The sequence below is a fragment of the Pholcus phalangioides genome, unplaced genomic scaffold, assembly GCF_987345545.1.
Source record: "Pholcus phalangioides strain wild (caught in Gottingen) unplaced genomic scaffold, Ppha-v1.0 ptg000024l_1, whole genome shotgun sequence".
Lineage (NCBI taxonomy): Eukaryota > Metazoa > Arthropoda > Arachnida > Araneae > Pholcidae > Pholcus > Pholcus phalangioides.
In genome coordinates, this window is record NW_028301616.1 from 23,811,793 (window position 1) to 23,836,091 (window position 24,299).

Consider the following 24,299-nt stretch of genomic DNA (forward strand, 5'->3'; position numbering starts at 1 on the left):
AATTTGTGTTGTGTACAGAAGAGGGTTAGTCACCCAGGAATGATAAAAAAAAAATAATAATTTTCTTCTTTACATAACACAGAAGAACTGAAAAGCAAATACTGAGATGTACATAAAACAACATTCACTGAAGGATATCTCAAAATATAAAAGGCATCAAGATAGTCTTCAACATTTATTAAACATTCAACAATATAAAAACAAACAGCTCTTATTTTCAACAGGGCAAAAACATTTAGTTCTAGTGTGAAGGAGGGAAAGAAAGCAGCAACACGTATATTTATAGTATATACATAGCACAGGCCAAATTATCACAACATACAGACATATAGAGCTATTTTTCACAAACTTTTTCAATGAAATGACAAAATAAGCATTAAGTAGGATATGATTGGAATGTAGTAGAGCCTTGATTAACTGGAGGGAAATCCAGAATAACTTCAGATATCAATAATTCTAGTTAATAGATTCCAGATTATGTAAAAAGTGACCGCTGCTGGTAGGGATAGATTTATTTTGTCTAATGATGGCTTTAATCCACATGTTTAGCACTATAATCTCATATAATTTCTTAAATTTATAATTTTGGCTTGGGTGCACAGCAGCACCTAGTTTATTATTGAAGATCATCACCTTCTCCTGGAAACTGGCACCAAAATTTGACGCACAGCTGTCTGAATCAAACAAACTGTTTCATCAAGCTCATGTTATGTGGCTTTTTTTTTACACACACATTTTTTTTCTCCGCAAAGTTTTTTTTACCCAAAATTTTTTCGCGTGTGCGCGATTTCAGCTTGGTAATCATTTCCAGTCTCTGACACTTTTTTTTCGAAACCATATTCCCTGGTACTTTTCTCCACAGATTCATCATTTTAGAGTCCTTTAATTGCTGCTATTTCTTTTCCCACTGATGCAACAACTCCCTTCCATATGTTACACAAACTTTCCAAACGGCTGTAGCTATGGGGAAATAATGACCAGCTTATTTTGGTCTGCCTATGCTCTACTGTCCATAGAGCAAAGTTAATCAAGGTTCTACTGTAATCATAAACTGCACATGTGAAGGTCAACTAGCGATCAACATGAAAATTAAGTAAAATACAAAAGATAAAACTAAGAGATTCCTTTCATACAGATGAAATGTTACATACAATGCAGTGTTCCTAACAATTTCAAAAGTCAAGGAAATAATGAAAATATTTGAAATTGGGGAAAAATTATATGAACGAAAAACTGAAAACATTTGAAAGGTCAAGATTGAGAAGTATATTTTATTCTTCAGGAATTTTGGTCAGGGAAATGACTTGGCAGATTTTGCTGGGAACCCGTTTCCATGATATCCATCAAAGCAAAAGACAAAAAAATTCCACATACAGATTGTTCTTGGGAAGATAAAAACATTTTCACCATTCTTAAATTAACAATCTAAGGAATCTATCTTATGTATTTTCTACAGTACCATGGCATGTAATTACAATGTTTCAATTTTAGTAAGATGAACAACCCTTGATTATAGTTTTCGATTCAATTTCTTTGAATTCATATAAATCCAGAGTTATAAGTTATTAGTCTTCTTTTCAATGCTCAAAAGCATGCACATGAGAGAAATCCTTACACCCAGAAAAGCTGGGTATAATGTAATATATATGTAATTTCCTGTGTATTAGCCCTGTTGCAAAGAAAATAGCATGACCTCCCTCATCCTGCAGCAGGGCCCCCAGGGCTGGGATCTTTGACGGGGCCATAAGATGAGATATTCACAGCCCCTACTGTAGTGAATTAAGAGTGTGAAGAAACAAAAAAATCATACTAATCATCTTGGGGCCCCCCTGGGCCTGTCAGCCCCACCACTGGGGGGGGGGGGGGCATGGAAATTGCCCTGGAAAAAAATCGGTATACAGATGCATTTGCAGATTCTTACTATATCTTTTCGCAATTCTTTCATAGGAACGCGATGGTAGATGGGTGAAAACCTAATGAAATGATGGTAAAAGACACATACAATTCTTCCCAACCCTTGCTGGGATAAAGTTGCAAAGGATGAGTTAAAATTGAATGCATTTTTAGACAGAAACTTTTTGTCCATCCAATTTTGGAATGAACAAGAATACTGTTGGCTACAGAGTATGAAAAACAAAAATTTTCTCAGGTACATAGTAAGTTATGCATACAAAATTACAGGTTTTAAAAAAAAGTACGATAGTAAAAATAAAACAGTAAGTGTTATTTTAATTTTAATGACAATTTTAATTTCTGTGCAATTGTCCACCCATCATTCAAAAATGAAATTTAAAAAAAAAACCCCGCTCTAAACTGCACAACACCGATTTTTTTTGTTAACTTACATCTTCAAACAGATTCAATCATTGCAGAGATCTTCCTTCAATTGTGTGATGATTTCAACCAACAGCATATTTAATTTTTATCTTCTCTCGAATCAGAAGACCTCTAATAAGCTTCCTCCAATTTCCATAAATGCGTTTTTCTCTTTTCTGAGTGGGAAAAAAGAGACAAATTGATGTGTACAAGATAATATAATCAACTTTGTCAAAGTAAAGCGTCAATTTCTTAATAATTTTTATTATGAGCATACAAAAATGAGAATAAAACCTTTAATATTTTACTGAAGGCTTTGAAAAGTGGATGTTTTAAAATGATCCAAATCAACGTTAGTGAAAACAAATTTATTTTTTCTGCATCACGAAAGAAAAAAAAACATTTTTTTTCATATAAATATATTATAAGCATACCTCTTCTTCTTTCTTGATTTTGATATCCTGTTCTTCATTCCATGCATCCATCACCACATCTTGGAATTCTTCACATATCACATAACCATCGTAACTAGAGAACCATTCAATGAAAAAAAAAAAGATATTAGATAACATATTGATGAGAATGTTCTCATCAATAAAAAATATGGTAAAAGTCTGTCATAATGAGAGCTCACAATCATGGGGGGGAGGGGGGGGGATTATCGTTACAATGGACTTCTTGTTTTAAGCAAATTTAAATTTTTTGCTCTGTTAGGTAGAATTAATAATTCTCTCTCTTTACCCACTTTACAATAGATCAGGAATCTTGCTCCCTGTGTGCAACACAGTGTACCAATTCAAATTAAGAGCTCAATGAATACACAAATCAAAATAAAATAACGGTTTTTCACTGTTCTTATTTTGCCCAGGAACTTGATGAAAATTGAGCATTTACCTACTAGTCAATTATCGTCAACATATACAGACAATGAAATATAGATAATGTATTTTGCACATTCAGAGATCAAAGAAATATGCTGTCTCACACTTGTGTATGCCACGCTTTGCCATGCAATTATTTAATTTCACACTCTGCTTATTCTAGTTTTACAAACTTGAACATAGAATACAACTAAGGCATTCATGAAACTAAAAACCTTGTTTCCTTCCTACACCCCCTCAAATAAGCATTTTTTATCTGTTAAAAAAACTGTTTTTTTTTCTGTAAATAATTACATTAATTATCCATTAATTAATTTCTATGAATTCCTTTAATTATTATTTAATACCCTTTTCAACTGTGGCTAATATTTGATTTTGGCTTCATTTTCTTTTAGGAAAAAAAAAATTTCAAAAACAAAACTAAAAAAGTAAGTTATAATTTTTGACACTTTTTTAAGATTTGGAAAAAAAAACTCATTGGAAACTCTTATTGATTCCAGCTGCAACAACTATAAATTAATGCACACACTTTGACAATTGAAATTTTTTTTTGACAGTTTTCCTGAGTCATGTGTGTTTACGACAGTATCAAATCTAAGCACAAGATGCTAATAACACGAGGTACCAATGTAAACAAATCATGAAATAGTTCAGGTAAATAACCTTTTACAATGCAAAATTGGTATGACACATTTCTGGGAGCAGAAGATGAGGTGTCAACATATTGATGATTCATATTTTTTTTTAATGAAAAATTTAATTTTTATCATTTCAATTTTCTTGAATAGTCAGCCTACATGTTAATTTTTTTCCTCATCTCACACTTCCAAAATGCTCTCCTGCACCCCTGGTTAAGAACCACTGATTTAACTCCTGTGATCTTATGCAAATGAATATGCTTAGCACCTGACATTTTTAATAAAAATCCAAAATTTTTGGCAGAATAAGCCAAGCATAAAGCTTGAACTTTCTCAATATAGAATAGAAAGGATTCTCAAAAGTAGAGAAGAGGGAAGGTTTAAAGCAGCCAATTCAATCAATTCTTAGAGTGCACGTATTTAAGAATTATCAGAAATTCGGACAAAAATTTCCTATCATGTTGGTCTCCCTCACTGTTTTCTGGCATGCCGGCTACTGCGAGGGAATGCAGTGTTATCATACTTCTCAATTTCATTAGCTTTATGGACTTTATCAATATCTTTCCACTAATTAGGAGAACTTTTTTTTAGCAAGATTTGCGCAGCTGTTTGGAAACGACGTTCCACTGCAAGATCCTGTTAAATAAAAGCTGGCAGTGAAAGATGACAGTGTCTCCTGTTGTCTCCAAGATGACTCCTTCCAGTGACTGACAGACTGTCAGTCACTGGAAGGAGTGAAAGTGGAAGTTACATGCCCCATATGAATAAGGGCGGATCAAATGAAAATGAATCAGTTGCTATAATTTGGTTTATCTTTGTATGAGTGTAACGAAACTTTGTGTATAGATAGAGCGGTAAGGAAGGAACCACCTACTGTGGCATGGACTTACCCTAGGTAGTCACATGGAATAAGTGCTGGTGGTCCGTTGACAGTATCATCCAACAGGCAATCAGTTGTATTTTTATCTGCATCTGCGGAATTATTGTGAATAAAGATCAACGGCAACAACAGTTTTTTTTTTTTTTTGCAGTGCCAGAAGGAGGAGGAGTTTGTTGAAGTGCATCAGTGAACAAAAGCAGTGTATGGTGAACATGCACTGTCACTGATTCGGGTGCAGGACTAACACAAGCGTTTCCTCTATGCACTCACTTCCTTGTAGTGGAGTTTCTCTGTAATGATGGCATGAACAGAACCAAAATGCACTCTTATCTTCTTGCTGATGTCCCTTATCGTGCGTCATCTGTTTGTGTTGGTTATCTGGTCAACATTTTTCAATAAAGCCTTCGTGGTCACGTATCATCATTCACAGACTCCCGTCCCTTGCGAAAACGCTTGTACCAGTCTTGCACACGAATCAATGACAGCGCATATGTTCTCTATACACTGCCTTCATTAGCCGATGCATTTTGTGAATACCAACTCCTTCCACCACTAAAAAACAAATAACACCGCATTGCTCTTCTTTACTCATGAACATTCCACAGACGAAAAAACAGCCGCTGTGGTGGTCGAGTGGTCATAATGACGGACTCGCATCGCGGGGACCCGGGTTCGAGACCCACCGTCACCACAGTGGTGGTTGGCTGAAGTCGGTTTTCTGTGGTTCCCAACTTCAAGGGGCAAATGCAAGCCGACCTCCCCGTTAAAAAGTCTCGCCACAGAGAGCAACAGTCCTACAAACAGTACAAATATTCAGTCACTACACATCACTCACTTCACTTCTGAGATATAGATGGCAGCACTGAAAAATCATACACAGCACTAGATATGCACTCAGACTGTTAGGTACACGCACTTACACTTCCGGCACAACTCACTAGGTAGTAAATTGCCTATGGCAACAGACCTGAGTTGTGCTCGGTTTGAAAAAAAAAAAAAAAAGTCGAAAAAACTACAGATTGCCTCTTGGACGATACTGTTAGCTGATCACCAGCACATATCACACATGATTCCCAGCAACTACTGCATTTTCATTCGATCCATCCTCTTATATATTATTAAAACCTAGGAATAAGAAAACAGGGAGGAAGGGGGTAATAATAAAAAAATGTGTTTTTTATGTGTCTATCCTTTGTCAGAAGTAAACCCAAAATAATGTTTACATGAAGAGTGTGAAATGATAAGTGGTTTATTAGCTTATTCCTTAATTAATATATTCCATTCTTAGCTTAATCCTTGAGAAGAAAGAAAAACTTTTGAGAATTCTGCTGCAAAAACAACCTATAATTTTCAACTCATTTTAAGTGCAACTATTTTTTTTTGCATCTTCAGAAACAGCTCTTTGACGATTCGCTGCAAGGTTCTCATTATAAGCTGTACTCATTGTATCAGACTTTTACTATCAGACTATCATCTCTACAGCATCAATGATTATGAAATATTTTTCTGCTTAAAATACATTCCTAATATAACATCAAAAGTGGGGATGCTCATCCAGAGATTGTTTTATCATATCTTTTACTCAACTTATAAGTATAACATGAATAAAAACACATACACAGGACACATGTTGCCTTTGTGTGCATCAAATCCAATCACTGCAGTAGCACAGTCGATGCCCAATTTTTTAGCGACAGTATTTATTCCAGGAACTGCGAAGAAAGAAGAATATATGACTAATCATTATTAAGTTCATTTGTTTATGGTTATCATTATCTAGAGAGAGAAAAAATAAAAAGTATGGTAATGTATGCATTGACGTACTGTGGCTATGAATAAATTTCGAAATACAGTGAAGCTCCTCTAAGACGCCCACTCGCGTTCCGCAAAAAAGTGGCCATCTGTGGAGGTGACTGCCAAATAGGGGTTGTATGACAGGAAAAGCACATGTCAGGGGACGTGTAAAAATAATGGTTTTCAATGTCACAAAATCTTATGCTCAATTTACTTACAATGCCCACAAAACAGATACATATACAGTGAAACCTTGCTACAAATGATACTCTATATAACAATAAATCCCTCTACAATGGTATTTTTTAAAATATTGTTTCGAACAGTATTGTTTAAATATTGTTACATAGTCTGTAATGCTAAACTTCTCTCGATACAATGATATCTTTTACTGTGATAAACCCCCTCTATAACAATATTTCTAGGAGGACTTTGAAACCACTACAACTTTTAATATTTCATTACAGATTATGATATTTGGCATCTGGCAACACAAAAAACCATAAAAATTGAAGACCTGGCCAGGGTCCACAACATTAGGCCTATTATAGATTGAATCATATCATGCTGATCCCTTGGGAATACGTGAGGATCGCATTTTCAAAAAAAAGAGCCCATGACATTATTAACTGTGAAATGGTCCTAGGCCTACCGACAGCATGAAGGTAAAATATTGTAAAAACATCTATAATTATGCTTGCAAAACATTAATTCTCAATGCAAAACATTGTCATCTTAATCTCTAACTTTGACGACGACTCTGCAAGGTCCCTACCCGCAAACCACGGGACCTGACTAACAATAATTCACGGGTACTCCCGTCATGTTACACTAATCAATTAAAATATTTTGCAGCAAATAAATACACAAAAGCATATTTTTTGGTGATACTGAAAACACCGATTTAGAAAAAGTTACCAACAGCAACATAAATTTGATGACACATGTTGATAATTTTGACTGTTAATTCAAAGGTATTTTTTCTTGATTTGGCATCGTTATGTGTATCGAGGTTTCACTGTATCTTAAGCAGAACTTGAAATACCAGATCATCCGATCAACTCCTTAATCTGCATTATATGGGATCTGTTCTTTTTTTATAGCAAGTACTCTGTACATGTTCTTTCATCACATTTCTTTTACTCCCTTACTGTTATTCTACTGAATCTCTGAGGAAAGTATCCTCAAAGCCGAAACTTCCACATCCTTCACCTATTCAGTAAACAGTATAGACTATATTTGTCTGGTTTACCCTGCCACCCCGAGAGTAAATTTTTAAACTGTCTCATCAGGTAGTAGCAACCGTATAGCATTAACCTTTGTCATCCTATTTACAAATGTTTCCAATGTATGATAGTGTCATACATTAACAGAAAATCAGATTGATCCAAAAAGGTATTTATGATGATGTATAAAGATTATAAGGTTATACAAAAAGAACTACATGCTCTGAATGCACTAAGGAAAAAAACACACAAAAACTTGTTTTTTTAAACTCTTATCTACAAGGAAGTGGCCGCTGACCGCATACAGAGGTGGCCACAGAATGGGGGTGATTTTTATATAATGTCTACGGAGCCTTTAACCGTTTTGAGGAAAACTGGCGGTGAAGGGGTGTGGCCGGGGAATAGAGGTGGCCGCCAAGGGGAGTTTCACTGTGATACTTCTTTTTGGTTTAACAGAGATGCAGATTTTACTATTCAACATTTTTTGTTCGGGAAGAATAAAATTTGTTCCCTTTGCTTTGCCTCACATAAGAGGATTCTGCCCCTCCATTTTGGAGAGACAAAATTTTAAAAAGAGAACTTTGTCATATAATCAGGCAACTACACCATTTTTTTTTTGAATAAATCTCAAACATATTTTGAAAACAATGAATTTTCTTTCATAAGAAAAATTAGGAAAAAAAAAAAATCTTTGTATACGATTATCATGAAATATAATATTTGTTACTGTGATTTATAATACAATGAAGAATTTACTTCAATATTCATTCATATTTTCCCAATAAAGAATATCAAGGAAAAATAACTCAGAGAGTGGAAAAAAAGGTTCAAAGAACGTACGTTGTAAATGAACAGTTCCGATGGGCAACATGCAAGGCTTGAATAGTTCTACATTTCCATATTCATTCCTTGGAACTTTTCCATTATGAGCAATAGGTGGAATGTATTCCTCCGTCTGCCAATAGCCGAAAATCTCGAGTGGCAGATCTGTCTTCATCACTCCAGCAAACTATTTAAAAAGAAAAATAGAAAACAAATTAAAAGTCAAATCTTGATAAGTTGAATGTTCAGCAGCCAACAAAAACCGTAGAGTTATCGTTAGTTTGACTTATTGGAAATTCAGATTTAAGGGTGGAAAGAAGAATGATTTATTAAAATGACAGAGTGCTATTTACGAATATCCAATAAGTAAAACATGAAAAACTACTGGAGCTAAAGAAATTTTAAAAGACAAATTATTCTAATTTAATCATGTTTAATCATTTAATGAGAATATTAAAGAATAAACTAGTCACACATACTATATTATGGAAATGGACGCATGCATGATACTTGCGTAAATTAAATGAATTGTAAATAATGTAGACCTATATAAAAGTTTACTCCCAGTTTTTATCTGTAGTTCATGTGAAAGTCATTCACTTTTATTTATTAATTAGACATCACAAAAACATACAAGACAGAAAAACAAAAAACTACAAAACAAACACTATTTGACCTAAAGGGATATAATCCTTCCATGGTTCATTCACTTTTTTGCCAGCAGACAAACGAATCTGCTAAATCAATATGCTTAATCCTATTGCTAAATGCTACATTCTATTCCATTTTTAAATGCCAAATTCTATTACTACAGTCGAATCCTGTTATACCCAACTCTAAGGGACTGAGGAAATCACTTCATTATAACAAAGTTTTGCTATAAAGGAATTTCCAGTTTTATAAATTACATTAGTTAATAAATTTCTTTGTAGCGGAATTCGATTCCAAGGAAAAAATTATTTATTTACATTCTAGATAACAAAAAGAATGAAATTATGATTCAAAAAATAACTTAAAGCAATTCAAATCTTTCTGAATGAATCACTCTTGCATTTTTTTTTATTAATTTTATTTAACATATTTGAGGTTAACAATCCGTAATTTGTGGTTTGCATAAGTATTGTGGAAACCGAGGAAAACAAATTCCTCTAAGGTATGAGTGCTATGCTTGAAAGATTTCTCATCCAAAAGCACATTCCAAAGCACAAATTCCAAAGTCTCTTCTCATATATGAAAGGGCTGGTAACTGCACATTTTGGAAATGTATGTTGCAATAAAATGTCTTGAATCAAATGTCCTGTAAAGACAGCTTGAAAATTTGAGAGAAAGTCTATTCTTTTTTCCTATGGGATCCTATAACTGCTGTTTGAATTTTAAATTCCAACATTTAGTCAGATTTTTCAAAAATGTTGAAAGAGTAGATGAAGATATGCTGTATTTCAGAGTAACATTGCTTTTATTTACTCCAGCATCAACTTCAGAAATGATCTTTATTTCCTTTAATCAAAAACTGTTTCCTTTCGAGGCCACTCATTTTGAAACAGAAGAAAATATGAAATACTCCTAAGCACTGCCATATGATGGATTTGATTTATTTTTCACGCATCCCTAATGGTTAAAATTTCTTCTCCACAAGCCATAGAACAACAACCCTTCTTCCTCAACAGTTCAGCAAATTGATTCTCCGAAACTGATTTTATGGAAACATTTTTGGAAGTTTCTGTACTCTTTTGTTGATTTTTCAAAAACTTGTTTTGAATTTGTGATAACAGATTTTTCATTTCGTAATATACAAATTTGCAATGCATTGCTTCTGTATAAACTTAAAGATTAGAGATGTTTTCGTAATGAGATTTTTGTTATAACAGGATTTTGACTGTAATTGTTATTTTTTGAAATTTCTCTCATTTGCGAAAACTCTGATTTAAAGGAATAAAACTTTGAGTTGAGGAAAAATTTAACACTAAAATATGTAAAAAGTTCTGGGGGTCGAGTGAAAACTTTGTCTTAAACACACATTTGAGGTATCAGAGTTCGACTTATTGCGAATTGACTATTGAAAAAAAACCATTCTGATGGCACAGAAACAGAATGTGATATGCTCATAAGTCCCATTTACATGGGAAACAGAAAAAGCGGGTTTAAAACCCACATCAAGAATTTTAACCAATGACTGCTCTCCATTTCTTTCCTTATGAAAGAAAAAAGTCGGCAAGCAGGTGCTAGAACTCTCAATGCTACCCCAATATTTGTACATGTGAATGGGGTTATAGATTACTAAGTAGAAGTAAATACATATAAGTGGAGCAATATGCATTTATCAGTTATTTAAAATTCAACAATAAAGTAACGTGAGAAGGTATTGCAATCATCGAAAGGTAGGAGGTAGAGGGTGGGGCAGATGAACAAAAGTGGATATAGAAACAGAGTCACAAGTGATGAAAGGGGTTGAGATACACTGCATAGCACTGGGCTCGACAAACCAGAACAAAATTTAGTGGTCAACCTAATTTCTATGGAGTCTATTACAGGCCTGTCATTTGGGGGGGGGGGGGGAGCACCCTCTTGGCTTTAAAAAATACAATAGAAATGGATAAACAAGGTGAAATATATATATATATATATTGAGTATATGTTCTTTGTCCCTCCCTCCCCGATAAAGTCTAATTGACGAGCCTGGCAGATCATATCTTTTACCGAGCAAAAACCAACTTTTTTTTCATGTGGGTAAACAGACTGAGGAAAGAGATGGTTTGTTTTCGGCCAAAATATACTGAGAAATTGAATTTTCTGGATGTTATGCTGAAACTAATATTTGGAAAGAAAAGACAAATTTAGACAAATAACTTTTCTTTCCAAATATTAGTTTCAGCATAACATCCAGAAAATTCAATTTCTCAGTACACTGAAAAAAATTAAAAAAAAAGTCATGTTGTCTTTGGACAACAATTTCCTGTGCCTGTGAACATGGCAGGTCCAAGAAAACAAAAATTACATCTTACATTAATAGTCTTAATTTGTCTTCTACAAATGAAATTTAAACGTCATTATTTAAGAAAATAAAACATTTCATATGACACATACTCTATCCCATTTAGGCCTGGCTTTCACAATTTTATATGGTTCTTCACCAACTCGAACCATGCGGGCTTCCTTGATCCAATTCTCTCTTGAATGCAAAGTCCGAACAGCTTCACGCGAGTAAACAGGTTCTCCTCTTATGAAACCTAAAGGCTCTACATCAGGAGGATACAGAGCTTCAAATTTCAATAGATGCCTTTTGAGCGCATACAGAGGATGGTTTTTGTACCTGTGGAAAATTCCAAACAACAAATTAGCAAAATCATTATGGTATAAAATTATTGTAATATAATTTATAAGTAAAGAAAATAATCTTAATTACTGATTTCAGTAAAGAATAAAAACTCCTTTATCTTTCATTAAAAAAACATGAAAAAAACGAACAGTTCTTATTATTAAAAAGTCAGGATGGCAAAAGCTACAGAAATGTCCTGTAAAATATGGGTCTCGCATGCAGGGGCAGATTTATGATTTTGCTGTCTTTGGGCTATACAAATTTTACCACCATTTACCCGTATGTTGCTCTGTAAGTGGCTCACTGGCATGGTTCCTTGCTGTTTGGGTCACTCCCATGCTCAGACACACTCTCTAGGCCACTCCGTTGGCAATCACTGACCTAGCCCATCATTCTTTGTTCACGCCCTCTCTGGGTCACTTTTTGACCCAGCATCTCACTCTCTAGTTCACTCTTTCGGTCATTGTCATGCTTGCACACTACCTGTCACTCCTATGGTTGCTCACGGGCTTGCACACTCTTTTGTTCACTTGCTGAACTGTCTCTTGCTCTCAGGCAGAGTTGGATTTATGGTGGGCTGTGAAAGTTTTGCAGCCATTCTTGCATTCAACTTATTTTCTCGAAGACTCATTTCCCAAATTTTCCACCTCTTCAAACTTGTTACCCTGGGGTATGGCTCGCTAAGCCCTCTGTAAACACGCCACTAGACACATGACTACCTATACCAGTAGTTCTCAAAGTGTGTATTGGGGGCTCCTAGGGACATTACCAACCTTTGTCAGGGGTGGTGGTGTGTGTCGCAGAAAGCTGGCACCATTGATGTGTACCTGTTCAGTGCTTTGGTTTCTTTGTTAAACTATTCCGGGGAGCTGTGGCTAAATATTAACTTAAGACAAGGAAACCTTTCTTTCAAACCGGCACAACTCTGGCCTATCACCATGGGAAATTTACTACCGAGTTGTGCCGGAAGTGTGGGAGTGTACCTGACAATCTGAGTGTGTATATAATGTTGTGTCTGATTTTCAGTATGTTATCTATATTTCAGAAGTGAAATGAGTAAAGTGTAGTGACTTGATATTTGTACAATTATAGGCCTGTTGCAAGGCTTTTAAACAAAGAGATCGGCTCGCATTCATGCCTTGAAGTTGGGAATCACAGGAAACCAACTTCAGCCGATCACCACTGTGGCTGGTGCCAGTGAGGTTCGAACCCGGGTTCTCGCAATGCAAATCTGTCACTATGATGACCACCCAACCACCACAGCAAATGAATGAACGCCAGAGTCTCTGCCACCGGACTTATCCCATTGCCGAAATCTTTTCCAGTCCAGCTTTGTGGCAGAGTCTGGAACAAAGTGAGTGTGTACACCTAACAGTCTGAGTGTGTAGCTAGTGTTGTGTATGATATTTCAGTGCTGCCATCTATACTTCAAATTGTGGGTGAAGTGTAATGATTGAATATTTGTAACGTTGTAGGCCTGTTGCTCTCTGTGGCGAGACTTTTTAACGGGGAGATCGGCTCACATTCGCACCTTGAAGTTGGGAACCACAGAAAACCAACTTCAGCCGACCCCAACCACCACAGCGGCAAAGCAAGGAAGCCGTGGGTGATAAAAGTTTGAGAACCACTGCCCTACACACACACACACACTCGTGGTGGTTCCCAACCTGTGAGAAACAACATCATATATCTGGCTTGTAGACTGAAAAGGTTGTGTGAATGGTTGATAAAAAATTCACCATTAAAATCGCAAATGCAAATAGAAACACATCAGGTTACTATCAAAAACCCTCCTGAATGACATAGATAGTTATCCCGATAACCAACAAGTATCACCAAAAAACTTAAATGAATACAAACTCACTCTCCAATAGTTTTTGGCAGCGGTTTTGTCAAAAGTGTGGCCTCCATCTGACTTTCCTCCTCACGATCTTCTTTGGTGTTTGGCGGCATAAATGGAAGAAGACTCTCTTCCCACCATTCAACATCTCGACGGAGCTTTCTTGTTTCAGTTAAAAAGTCTACACAATAACGTTTCGTGATATCTTTGACAAATGATGAATTATCAAAAGCCAAAACGTAGCTGATCGGGTGGGTTACAACTTTCTCGATTTCGTACGGCTTATTTATGATCTTGTGGAAACATTCAATACTGACCCATTTCTTGGTTACTTTACAATATATTTCGAGCCAATACTCAACACCCGGGGTCTGGGAATCTCGAGAATCACACTCAGAACTTTCAGAGTCACTCGATAATATTTTTCTATTTTCTTTGAGAGTTTTAGCAGTAGCAGTCTTGTGTTTTTCTGACTTTCTATTTTTAGAAGATGCTGTTGCAACTACTTTTCGCCTGACTTTATTTTCCATTTGATCTTGAAACTCGTCATCACTATCATCAATGTCACTTTCGCCACTACTCATGTTATAGACTTTTTTGTCAATAGATCGTCGTGGTCTGCCGCTTGATGATTTGGAAGACTCACTTTTGGTAGTTTTCACTTCTTGTTTGATGTCATCCTTAACTTTCACAGACTTAATTTTCTTACCAGGTTCTTCAGCGGTTCTCCACTTTTTCTTGCCTTTCGAATTCTTCTTCTCAAAGGTATTGCCCCCATCCTTAACACTTTTCTTCCCTTTCTGGCGATGGCCATAAGTTGACTCATCTTCCTTCTTCACATCTAGAGACTTGTCCTTGATTATAGAAAGTTTCGAATCGCTGATTGACTTCTTGTCATCATTAAATAGCTTTTTTAATTTTGCCTGCATCAACTTTTCAGCAACATCCGCTTCCACATTCTCATCATTTTCTTTCGTTTTTGGTTTCTTCAGCAAGTTTTTAGCTTTGAAAGACGTCGGGTACAACGAAGCACATAATCGAACCGACAGACCTAAAGTACGTGCAATGATAATGAATAACATATTGTATTCCTGAACGTTTGATGCCTTTCTCTGTTCGAAGCACTTACAAAGTTTACCTACACTTATGTGATAGAACTTATACTTCTCCTGGACTGTGAATTCTCCGCAAAACCATTTGAACATTTTCTGGATCGCTTCGAGATCAATTTTTGCTGATTTCTTGCTCAGGCCAAGGAACTCTGTTGGTATAACAGACAGTGCAAAAGCGCACACCTCAGGTTCGTTTAAGATATTATTCACACGCATGCCATGAGCGACAAGACATAACAAATGTGTCTTGTGTTTATTCATCTGAAGTTCCTTCCTTTCCCTGTTTATGTATAATCGAATGGCTTCCATTTGGTCCCACGACTTCTTCTTCCTCCGTTTAACTATTTTCGGACCTTCCAAAGTTATCTGCACGCCTTCTTTCGGAATTTCTGGGTTATAGTTTTCTAATTGATCCCCTTCATTGCTGTCGTCTGCTGTTTCTTTAACTTCTTCCCAATCTGATTCCGATTCGGAGGAATCTGAATTTTGTTCTGTTTTCTTTGGACTTTTAGTTTTTCCAGCTTTAACTACATTTACATTCGCTGTAACAAGCATGTTCTTGCTTTCAACTTGATGCGAGGTTTCTGCTTTCTTCTTTTTGCTAGAAGGAGTTTTTTCAACAATTTCTGACGATAGCTTTTTTTTTTTTAAAGGTGTTTTCGCTTTCGGATCACAGACAACTTTTTTTTCCTTCATAGCAATGTCTTTAGGCTCCGATTTGGCAATTTCTTTCATTCCTTGCGATTTTTTCTCAGTGATTTCCTTGTCAGTGACGTCTTTACCAGACTTCTTCAGAGGACTGTTTTTAGCAGAAACATTACAGTTATTTGATGTCTTTTTAGCTGATGAATATTTAAACATTGCCATTTTCATCTCTACTGATAATTCAGGTGGTATCGCAAGACCGGAGTCAGAATTGTATGAGCTGGATTCCGCATCCTTCCTCCTCTGCTTTGCTTTTGGAATAGATTTATTTTCCGATTTGAGGATTTTGGGCGAAGAACTGCATTTGTTGATTTCAGAACTTGATAGTTTCTTCAAACGAACTGAGCATTCTTTGATGTTAAGCTGCTGCTTCTTCTTCTTTGGGCTTTTTTTCCCCAGATCATGTTCGACAAAACTATAATTTACACTTTGTAATGGTTTTTCACAGGTGGTTACATTGATTTCATGAGCAGCATTGATTTTTTTGGGGCTCTTTGCCTTCATCTCATCAATATTATCCCCTCCAAACTTCCTTTTCTTTCCTTGAGGCATTTCTAAGGGAAAAAGAAAATAAAAATCAAATTTTCTCACGGAAAAGGATTTATTTTTATGAAAAACTTTTACTCCCGATTTGATGAAATATAGATGTACAGGGTGGTCATAAAATAACTTTCCCTATTACATGAACATCCCCCCCCCTCCCGCAGCTGCAAAAATCAATGAATGTGAATGAAACTCAAGATATAGGTATTTCAAAGTATGAGCTTGGGAGAGAAACAAAAACCATAGACCCTGCAAATATGGTTAGAGCGAAGAAATTTCGAAAAATTCAAATGACGTCACTCTTTTTCATGCATTGTTAAGTGACCGTCACAATAAAAAGACACGAATGGCGTTGGAATGGTACCTGTAGCACTATAAATGGTGGGATGAATGAATGCCAGGACTCTGCCAACAGACTTATCACGCGTTGTCAAGATCTCTTCCAGCCCAGCTTCGTGGCAGAGTCTGGAACAAAGTGTGTGCACACCTAACAGTCTGAATGCATATCTAGTGTTGCGAGTGAATTTTTAGTGCTGTCATCTATATTCAAAATTGTGAGTGAAGTGCAATGATTGAATATTTGTACCATTCTACATTCTCTGTGGCGAGATTTTTTGATAGAGAATTTGGCTCGCATTCACACTTCGAAGTTGGGAACCACAGAAAATCCACTTCCTCTGACCAACATTGTGGCACTGGTGGGGTTTCAACCTGGGTCCTTGTGATGCAAGTCTGCCACTATTATCATTCGACCATCACATCAGCTATAACCATAAACGGCAACACAAACAAAGATGGAAGATCTCAAGAAGGGGGTCTGTGCTTTCAGCTCTGCCAACTCCTTGGCATGCAACTTCCAGTGGCCGAAATATGACCTGTTATTGTTTGTTTCCTCATGTTTATTTTTTGCCTGTGTCCAGCACTGGTGTTTAACACCCATATCACAAATTTCATTTACATTCACTGATTTTTGTGGCTGCTGGGGGGGGGGGGGGGCTGGTTATTGTCAGTTGTTAAGTTATTTTATGACCACCCTGTACGTTGCTCTGTTAAACCTCATACAGGGCTGGAACTAGAGGGGGCAACAATTTAGAGGGTGGCAAGTTTTTAGGTGGAAACAAAGAACACCATTACTGAATTTTAAATTGGTGGGGGGGGGGGGGCAAAATCATGTTTGCCTTGCTATAGTTGAACCTTGTAAAGTCAAAGAAATACGCAAATTATTTCATATTAACCAATAATACAGTGACCTACAGGGGTTGGACAAAATAATATGCACACCTGTGAAATGAGACAAAATCTTTATTAATAGGATGTTGGCCCTCCTTTTTCATTAATTACAGCTTGTATCCATTGTGGAATGGACAAATACAAGTCATGCACAACAGTCACAGAGATAGATACGTAGCCACTCCTCCTGCAAAAAAGCCACTAATTCAGAAGGTATCTTTGGAGGTGGAAACCTACTGCACATTTTGGCCTGAAAAATACCCCACAAAGGTTCAATTATATTAAGATAAGGGGACCGAGCGGGCCACACGAGCGATACACTTGACTCATACCATTCTTGACTACTCAAACAACTACTTAATTCAAACAATTCAAAACATACCCCTCGACAGCTGGTATTGAAAATTCAAATACCATTATAGGGGTATGTTGTGAATTGTTTGAATTAAGTAGTTGTTTGAGTAGTCAAGAATGGTATGGGTCAAGTGTATCGCTGAATTAGAGTTAAAAAGAAAAAGTGAGGCATTTCGAAAACAGTATCTTTGACCCCAAACTATGATTTGGCAGTTGCAACTGAAATAATTTTGCCTTCTCGTTTCTTTTACTCAAACACTCACTAACAACTGATTATATTATATGATTGAAAACATTTTGGAAAAGCTTTCTTTCTTTCAAACCGAAAACAATTCTGGTCTATTGCCACGGGAAATTTACTACAGAGTGAGTGTACCTAACAGTCTGAGTGCGTAAATAGATTGTATTGTAAATAGTATTGATTCTCTTTAGTTCTGCCATCCAGGACCGCAACTGGGGGGGGGGGGGGGAAGCAGGCGGGTCTTGAGCCCCGGGCGCTGGATGGAAGGGGGGGGGGGACACTGAATGCACCCTTCAAATACTTCCATATTACATGTGAGCACCTAGATGCATTCTTGCCCCGGCTGAAAAAGTATGTAGTTACGACCCCGCTGCCATCTATATTTCAGAAGTGAAATGAATGATTGAATATTTGTATCATTGTAGGCCTGTTGCTCTTTGTGGCAAGACTTTTCAATGGGGAAATTGGTTCACAGTCGCGCCAGAAAGTTGAATACCACCTTCAGTCGACCACTGCTGTGGTTCCTGTGGGGCTCAAATCCAGGTCCTCACGATGCATCACTATGACCACTCGATCATCACAGTTGCATTTTTGGAACAGCTATAGTATCACCTCTTTTTTTCTCCTGCAATTTCCTTTCTAGCCTGTTGGCGCTTTTCTTCCTGGCAAGATATTTTCACTCTCATTGGTCTTTTTTTTCCCCCATCTGCAATTATTTCCTTCAGGTTGCCATTTCCTGCCATTTTTCACTATTAGATATCGTCGGAAGATGATATGAATCCCATGAAGGTTACTAGTTAATAATAAGCTTTTGTATAGACGTACAGCTGTTTGAATCAATTGAGTTGCTAGAATTTTGGAGTTTGCTTTTTGATTGTTTGTTTGTACATTGTATTGTATATACCATTTTTCCCAGTATGATACATTCAGTTATCTTGTTGGAGAATATCTCTCTGTTAAGATTTATTTCTCTCATATTGTACATTCACACATATACTTATTTTTTGCAGACTAGTCATTATAGTTTTGATCCTGCAATCGTGTTTTGGAACAGTTTTGGTATAATCTGCTACTTTCCTAGGCAGGGTTGTTTGGTTTAAACCACGTTGGTTTAAACCTTGGTTTTAACCAAGTGGTTTTTTTAAAAAAACCACTTCGGTTTTTTTCAAAAAATCAAATAAAAGTTGCCTAAATATAATTTTTTTTCCTTGAAAAATATCATATTGGTTCATTATTAGCCAAAATGTTTCATTTTTATCACATTTTATATCCTTGGGTACATTCTGATGGTATATCTTTAAATGACATAAGATTTTATAAGTGGTTTTTTTCAAAAAGTCTCATAAAAGTGGCCAGAATATATATTTTTTTCATATGAAGTATCTTAGTCATTTAAAGTTATATGTAAAAGACATAATTTCTCATTCTTACAACATTTTCTACCCTTTGGCTACATTCTGATGCTCTATCTTTAGCAAATTCATGAATAAGGATTGCATCACACATCTAAATGTAGTGGTGTATTATCTCACAGGGTTTTTTTCCCCTTCACAAAGAAGCAGCTACAGTAGTGACACCATCATGTTAGGGTCAGGTGGTCCTATAATCCAATAAAGACACCAGCTGTCCTTAAAGGACAAAGACTAGTGTACTAGTAGTACATTACCTCACATACATTTTCATTTTCTTTCCCATAAGAAGTAGCACATCTCCTACTGTATATCTCCCAGTCTTAATATTCAATAGTTGTTTTTTTTTATCTGGGCTTTTATACTGGGCTTAACACACACACACACTGTTAAGCCCAGTTAATCAAGGTTCTACTGTATAGTAGTAACAGATTTTTGAAAAATAATCAGCTATATACTGGGTGATTATAATTTAAGTTTTGATTCCAAAACTATACAATAAGTACTGATCAGAATGACTTGAAAATTTGCATGGATACTCCTGAAGCAATGGAAGTTTCTTTCGCAAAAGAAAAAGTAAATGATGCTGTACTTGGCCAGCAGTATAATCTATTTTGTGTAACCACATCATTTCGGCACTTCCACAGCATCAGTGTGTGATAGAACTTCTATCAAGATGCACATTGCAATACCAGCAAAGCAGCTGCAGAAGACCCATTTTGACAGGATGCACCTCAACCCTTGCAACTCCTGGCTGTGGGGGACCTCAAAATGTTATAAACAGTGGTCAGATTAAGTGGTTTAATAAAGCTGAATTGCAAGAACATCCACATTATGACCATGGCATACTCCGATTTCGCTGTTGAACAAGAATTTTTGTGCTTTCAACCTCATAGTAAGAACACGCGGTGGACAACATATTTAACATTTCTTAAGTAAGTTGTAGTTATTTGTTCAATTACTTTGTTTTTTGTGATGTTTCCATGAATTATGAAATCGTGAAATGCTATAATTAAGTTATCATTTTGCCATGACTGGCTATCATTTCCATTCTGCAAGCAAATTTCCCAAGTGGTGGATGATGTCGTTAATTTTACATTTTTAATTATCTTTTTCCCCTTTACCAAATAAAATTCCATTTTTTCAGGAATATTCATGTCAATTTTCAAGTCATTCTGACAATCGTTCTTTTTTTACAGTGTTTTGAAATCAGAACCTTAGTTATAACCACCCTGTATATCGTAAACCATTGCTAATTAATCTGCATTATTTATGCTTCATTAAATACATTATATTCACCTAATTTTTATTACTTTTTGCGAAATAGCTTCCTAATTAAGCATACTGAAAGTAACTGGAGAAAAACTTTTATATACTATATGATTAATAATAACATTGAAAGAATTTTCAAACACACAGTAATCCATTCAGTTAAGCAAAAAATAATTAAATTGCAAAAGTTGGTTTTTGTTAAAATGTAATAAATATTTATTGATTAATTAGCATGGGAATAGTGTTAATTACATTAATAAACATTTCATTTTAGTTAATTGTTAGAAGTTTGAAGGATTTTTCAGAAATTTAATTGTTTTTAATGTTAATACTATTTAAAACAAAAAAAACGGTTTAAACCAAAAAAACCTGGTTTAAACCAAAAAAACCCGGTTTTTTGGTTTTTTTCAAAAAATCCGGGTTTTTTACCAACCCTGTTCCTAGGCGACTTTTTCTAACAATGAGACAATCAACGTCATAGGCTTGTGCTGGCGTTCTCCAAACGTAAACACGTCCGTTAGTCTGGAACAATGTGAACGATGATTCGTCTGACCAGATGACATTCTCCCATTGTTGTTTGTCCAATTCTTATGTTCATGACACCATGTTCGTCATTTCAAGGCATTGCATGGTTGCTAACTTTTGAAAATGAAAATTCTGGAGATTTTCGCGCGAACCCATATTTTATACTAAAACCACTCCCTAATAAATACGAAAGGGATTTTTACAAATAAAATAGGGATTTCCCACACATAAAAGTTAAAGCATAGGGAATAAAATTCCTACTGAAAAACTGAAGTCAAATTAAAATAGGGATTTTACACACATGGAAGTTAAACCCTCGGGAACAAAATCCCTACGCAAAAATAAGTGAAATTGGAGGCCAAAACTTCAAAATGGTGATCTAAAAAATAAATAAATATCGTGTTCAGAAACGCTGTGAACAAACATTCTGCGTGAATGACCCCAAAATCATCGGAAGATGAAGGGGAAAAAAGCGTCAATTTTTGAAAAACACTGACTTTTTGTGACACTTGCGGGATGTTTTTTTTTCCATTTCACATGAGTGATGATGTCAGTCTTTCCATCATGACGTATGTTTATGTCCATAACACAACTTGCACAAAAAGGAAAAGTCTGCCTTTTTCTGGAACGTTTGATGAAAGAAAATTCATTGGAATAAGTATCTTTAAAAGTGATTAAATATGTTTTTGCTTATCAGTATTCGTGTTTTGTTATATCGCACATAGGTAAATTTAACAAAAGAAATTTTGACCATATGCGCGTTACTATAATCTTCAATTATTATCCAGGACTATTGGCTGCTAAGCTATTTCCCTGCACGACAACACAAATAACTTTCTTGTTACCATCAGATGGTTTGTAAAATATGGAATTTTCCCATTTATGACGTTTGACGTCCTTTCGAAAGAAGAAAAAAAAAGGCTTCATGCCCCACAAGAAATTAATTAGGGATTGTTTTCATAAGTAGAGATTTTTTTAAATAAAGTAGAGAATTTTTAAGGACAATTAGGGATTTTTTGTGACTTTTGTAAAAATTCGGGAGATTTAAGAACTTTTCGGGAGGGCGAGGGATGAAGCTAAAATTCGGGAGACTTGGCAGCTATGGCATGGTGTCACCAATGACCAACATAATTGTGCTGGATTGCCCAATCTGTCACATTTTTTATAGATCTTTCTATGCAGGTGGCTCTGGTTCTGCGGGTTTTTCAAACAGGTTCTACCTTTGTTTGTTTGAACATGTCTTTTGAAATTTGAAACTGCCCTTTCATATAAATACAAATACAACGCCACAACAGGCAAAATGCCCAACAAGGTGGCTGAGAAAAAGATGCCCATTACAAATATGGATGTCATATTTCAAAACACAGCAACCCAATGAAAAACACAATCACAAAAATTATAAACAATATATACACATGATAAATACTATACAATTCCATAATGTATTTATGGTTGTCTTATTCTAAGTATGGATAGCTTCTAGATTCACCCCAACATGTTTGTCGTATTTCATTTTAAACGTATCAATTGTGTTACAATTAACTACCCCCGGGGGTAAGCTATTCTATTTATTAACAACCCTATAAGAGAAAAATTCCCTGCGACACCATATTTCATTTCATTGTTTTTTTTTCAGCATGTCTTGTTGTCTAGAAAGTGATATTTTTATTATTGTTATGCTTATTGTGGTTTTATATGATGGCGATTTTTTCCCATAATGACCATAGCATAAGTAGAGGAACAGCTTCGATATAGGGGATACGCCAAGTTGGCGACTTTTTTCCGGCGATAAGTTGCCATCGTTGGCGCGCTCTGGTTTGTTGTTTTACTGATTTTTCTCTTTAGCAAGAAAGACATCTGTAAGCATGACTCCGTTTCAATCTATGTGACTTCCCGTCATGTTTTCGATGCTTTTCTTGTCAAAGAAAAAAAAAATCGCCAACACATCGCCAAAAGGGATTATACTACAGCTGTTCCAACACTTTTTCTATTGCATCATTATATATAGTGTGTATGGTTTTAAATAATAGTTATTGGTGAAAATGATTGTTTGCACTAGAAGTGGTTCAAGTTCCTGAGAATGGTGTTGGCTGAAAATGAAATCGCCAAACCTCGATTCGTACAGCTAGTCTGTGTTAAGCATATTGTTATTATATCTCCCAAATTTCTTTGACAGTTGTTCTCTGGGAGTTTGAATCTTTTAACATTTCAATTTTGGATTCTTTGGTCAAAGATCGGATAGAGAAATCCATGCTTTTATTATAATTTTGCCTAAAACATTTTAATCAATAGCCATATTGCTTAACTGTGTAGGTTATGATTACAATTGGGTGGTATAAAGCCCTGTATAATATTTTGATTATGAACTGTGTGTATAAACATACTCACTAAAAATAATCACGCCGATCGATTTTCCGAGTAGTTAAAAAATCATCAATTAAATAGCCGATCACTAATGGAGAGAAATAATTTCAATTGAACCAATATGGGTGAAAAACCCATTCATTTCTCATGGAGAAATTTAAAATAATTCACCACGTGAGTGAAATATTGTTTACATATAATGGATTCCCCGGGGTTTACGAAACTGTGACAAGTGGTCTTCTTGGCTGATCACCACTTGCTTTGTGATTTTTGAAAACTTTCAAATTACTCTGAAGATAAAACTATCAGAAATCTTGACTTTTTCTAAAACATGACCATACATACCGTTTTGAACGGGATGGTTTTGTTTTCTTTGTTTTTTAAATTAAAATATTTAAATTTCATTGATTTGAAAAACTAATTCTATGGTTTGATAAAAATCTCATTTTCACCTCATTTTTTCAAAAAAAAAAAAAAATCAAACTTTTCGTTGTGCACTATTGAAATTTTATCTAACCATATTTCATCCGAAAAATATGGACCATCGCTGAAATTGAGAAAGATCTTATCAAAAAAGTTGCCAAAAAAAAGCAAAAAACTATTAGTTAAGCGAAAAGTTGATGAAAGTTTCTTTTTGTCAAGAAATCAAGGGATACTGCGGAATGCAATGTATCAAATGTGTTTTATGGAGAAAAAAAAACAATTTCATCAAAAAAAACGGGACATTTCTTTAAAAAACTCATTGAGAAGGAGAAACTACAAGAATTGAAAGAAAATATGGAAACTTTACATAGAATATTAAACATATCAGTCATCTTTGGTCAGCAAAAT

At 35.5% G+C, this 24,299-nt stretch overlaps 1 protein-coding gene across 1 annotated transcript; it reads right to left on the reverse strand.

Annotated features, from left to right (window-relative positions):
• Positions 1–162: 162 nt before the first annotated feature.
• Xpc (DNA repair protein complementing XP-C cells homolog) lies at positions 163–23,711 on the reverse strand. The gene is made up of 7 exons (XM_089250727.1): positions 23,493–23,711; positions 13,738–16,084; positions 11,642–11,867; positions 8,576–8,744; positions 6,334–6,427; positions 2,751–2,844; positions 163–2,492 (listed from the first exon to the last, which is right to left on the reverse strand). Exons 2-7 carry the CDS (start codon positions 16,080–16,082, stop codon positions 2,400–2,402), a joined length of 3,021 nt encoding a protein of 1,006 aa, XP_089106853.1. The 5' UTR covers positions 16,083–16,084; positions 23,493–23,711; the 3' UTR covers positions 163–2,399.
• Positions 23,712–24,299: the final 588 nt, after the last annotated feature.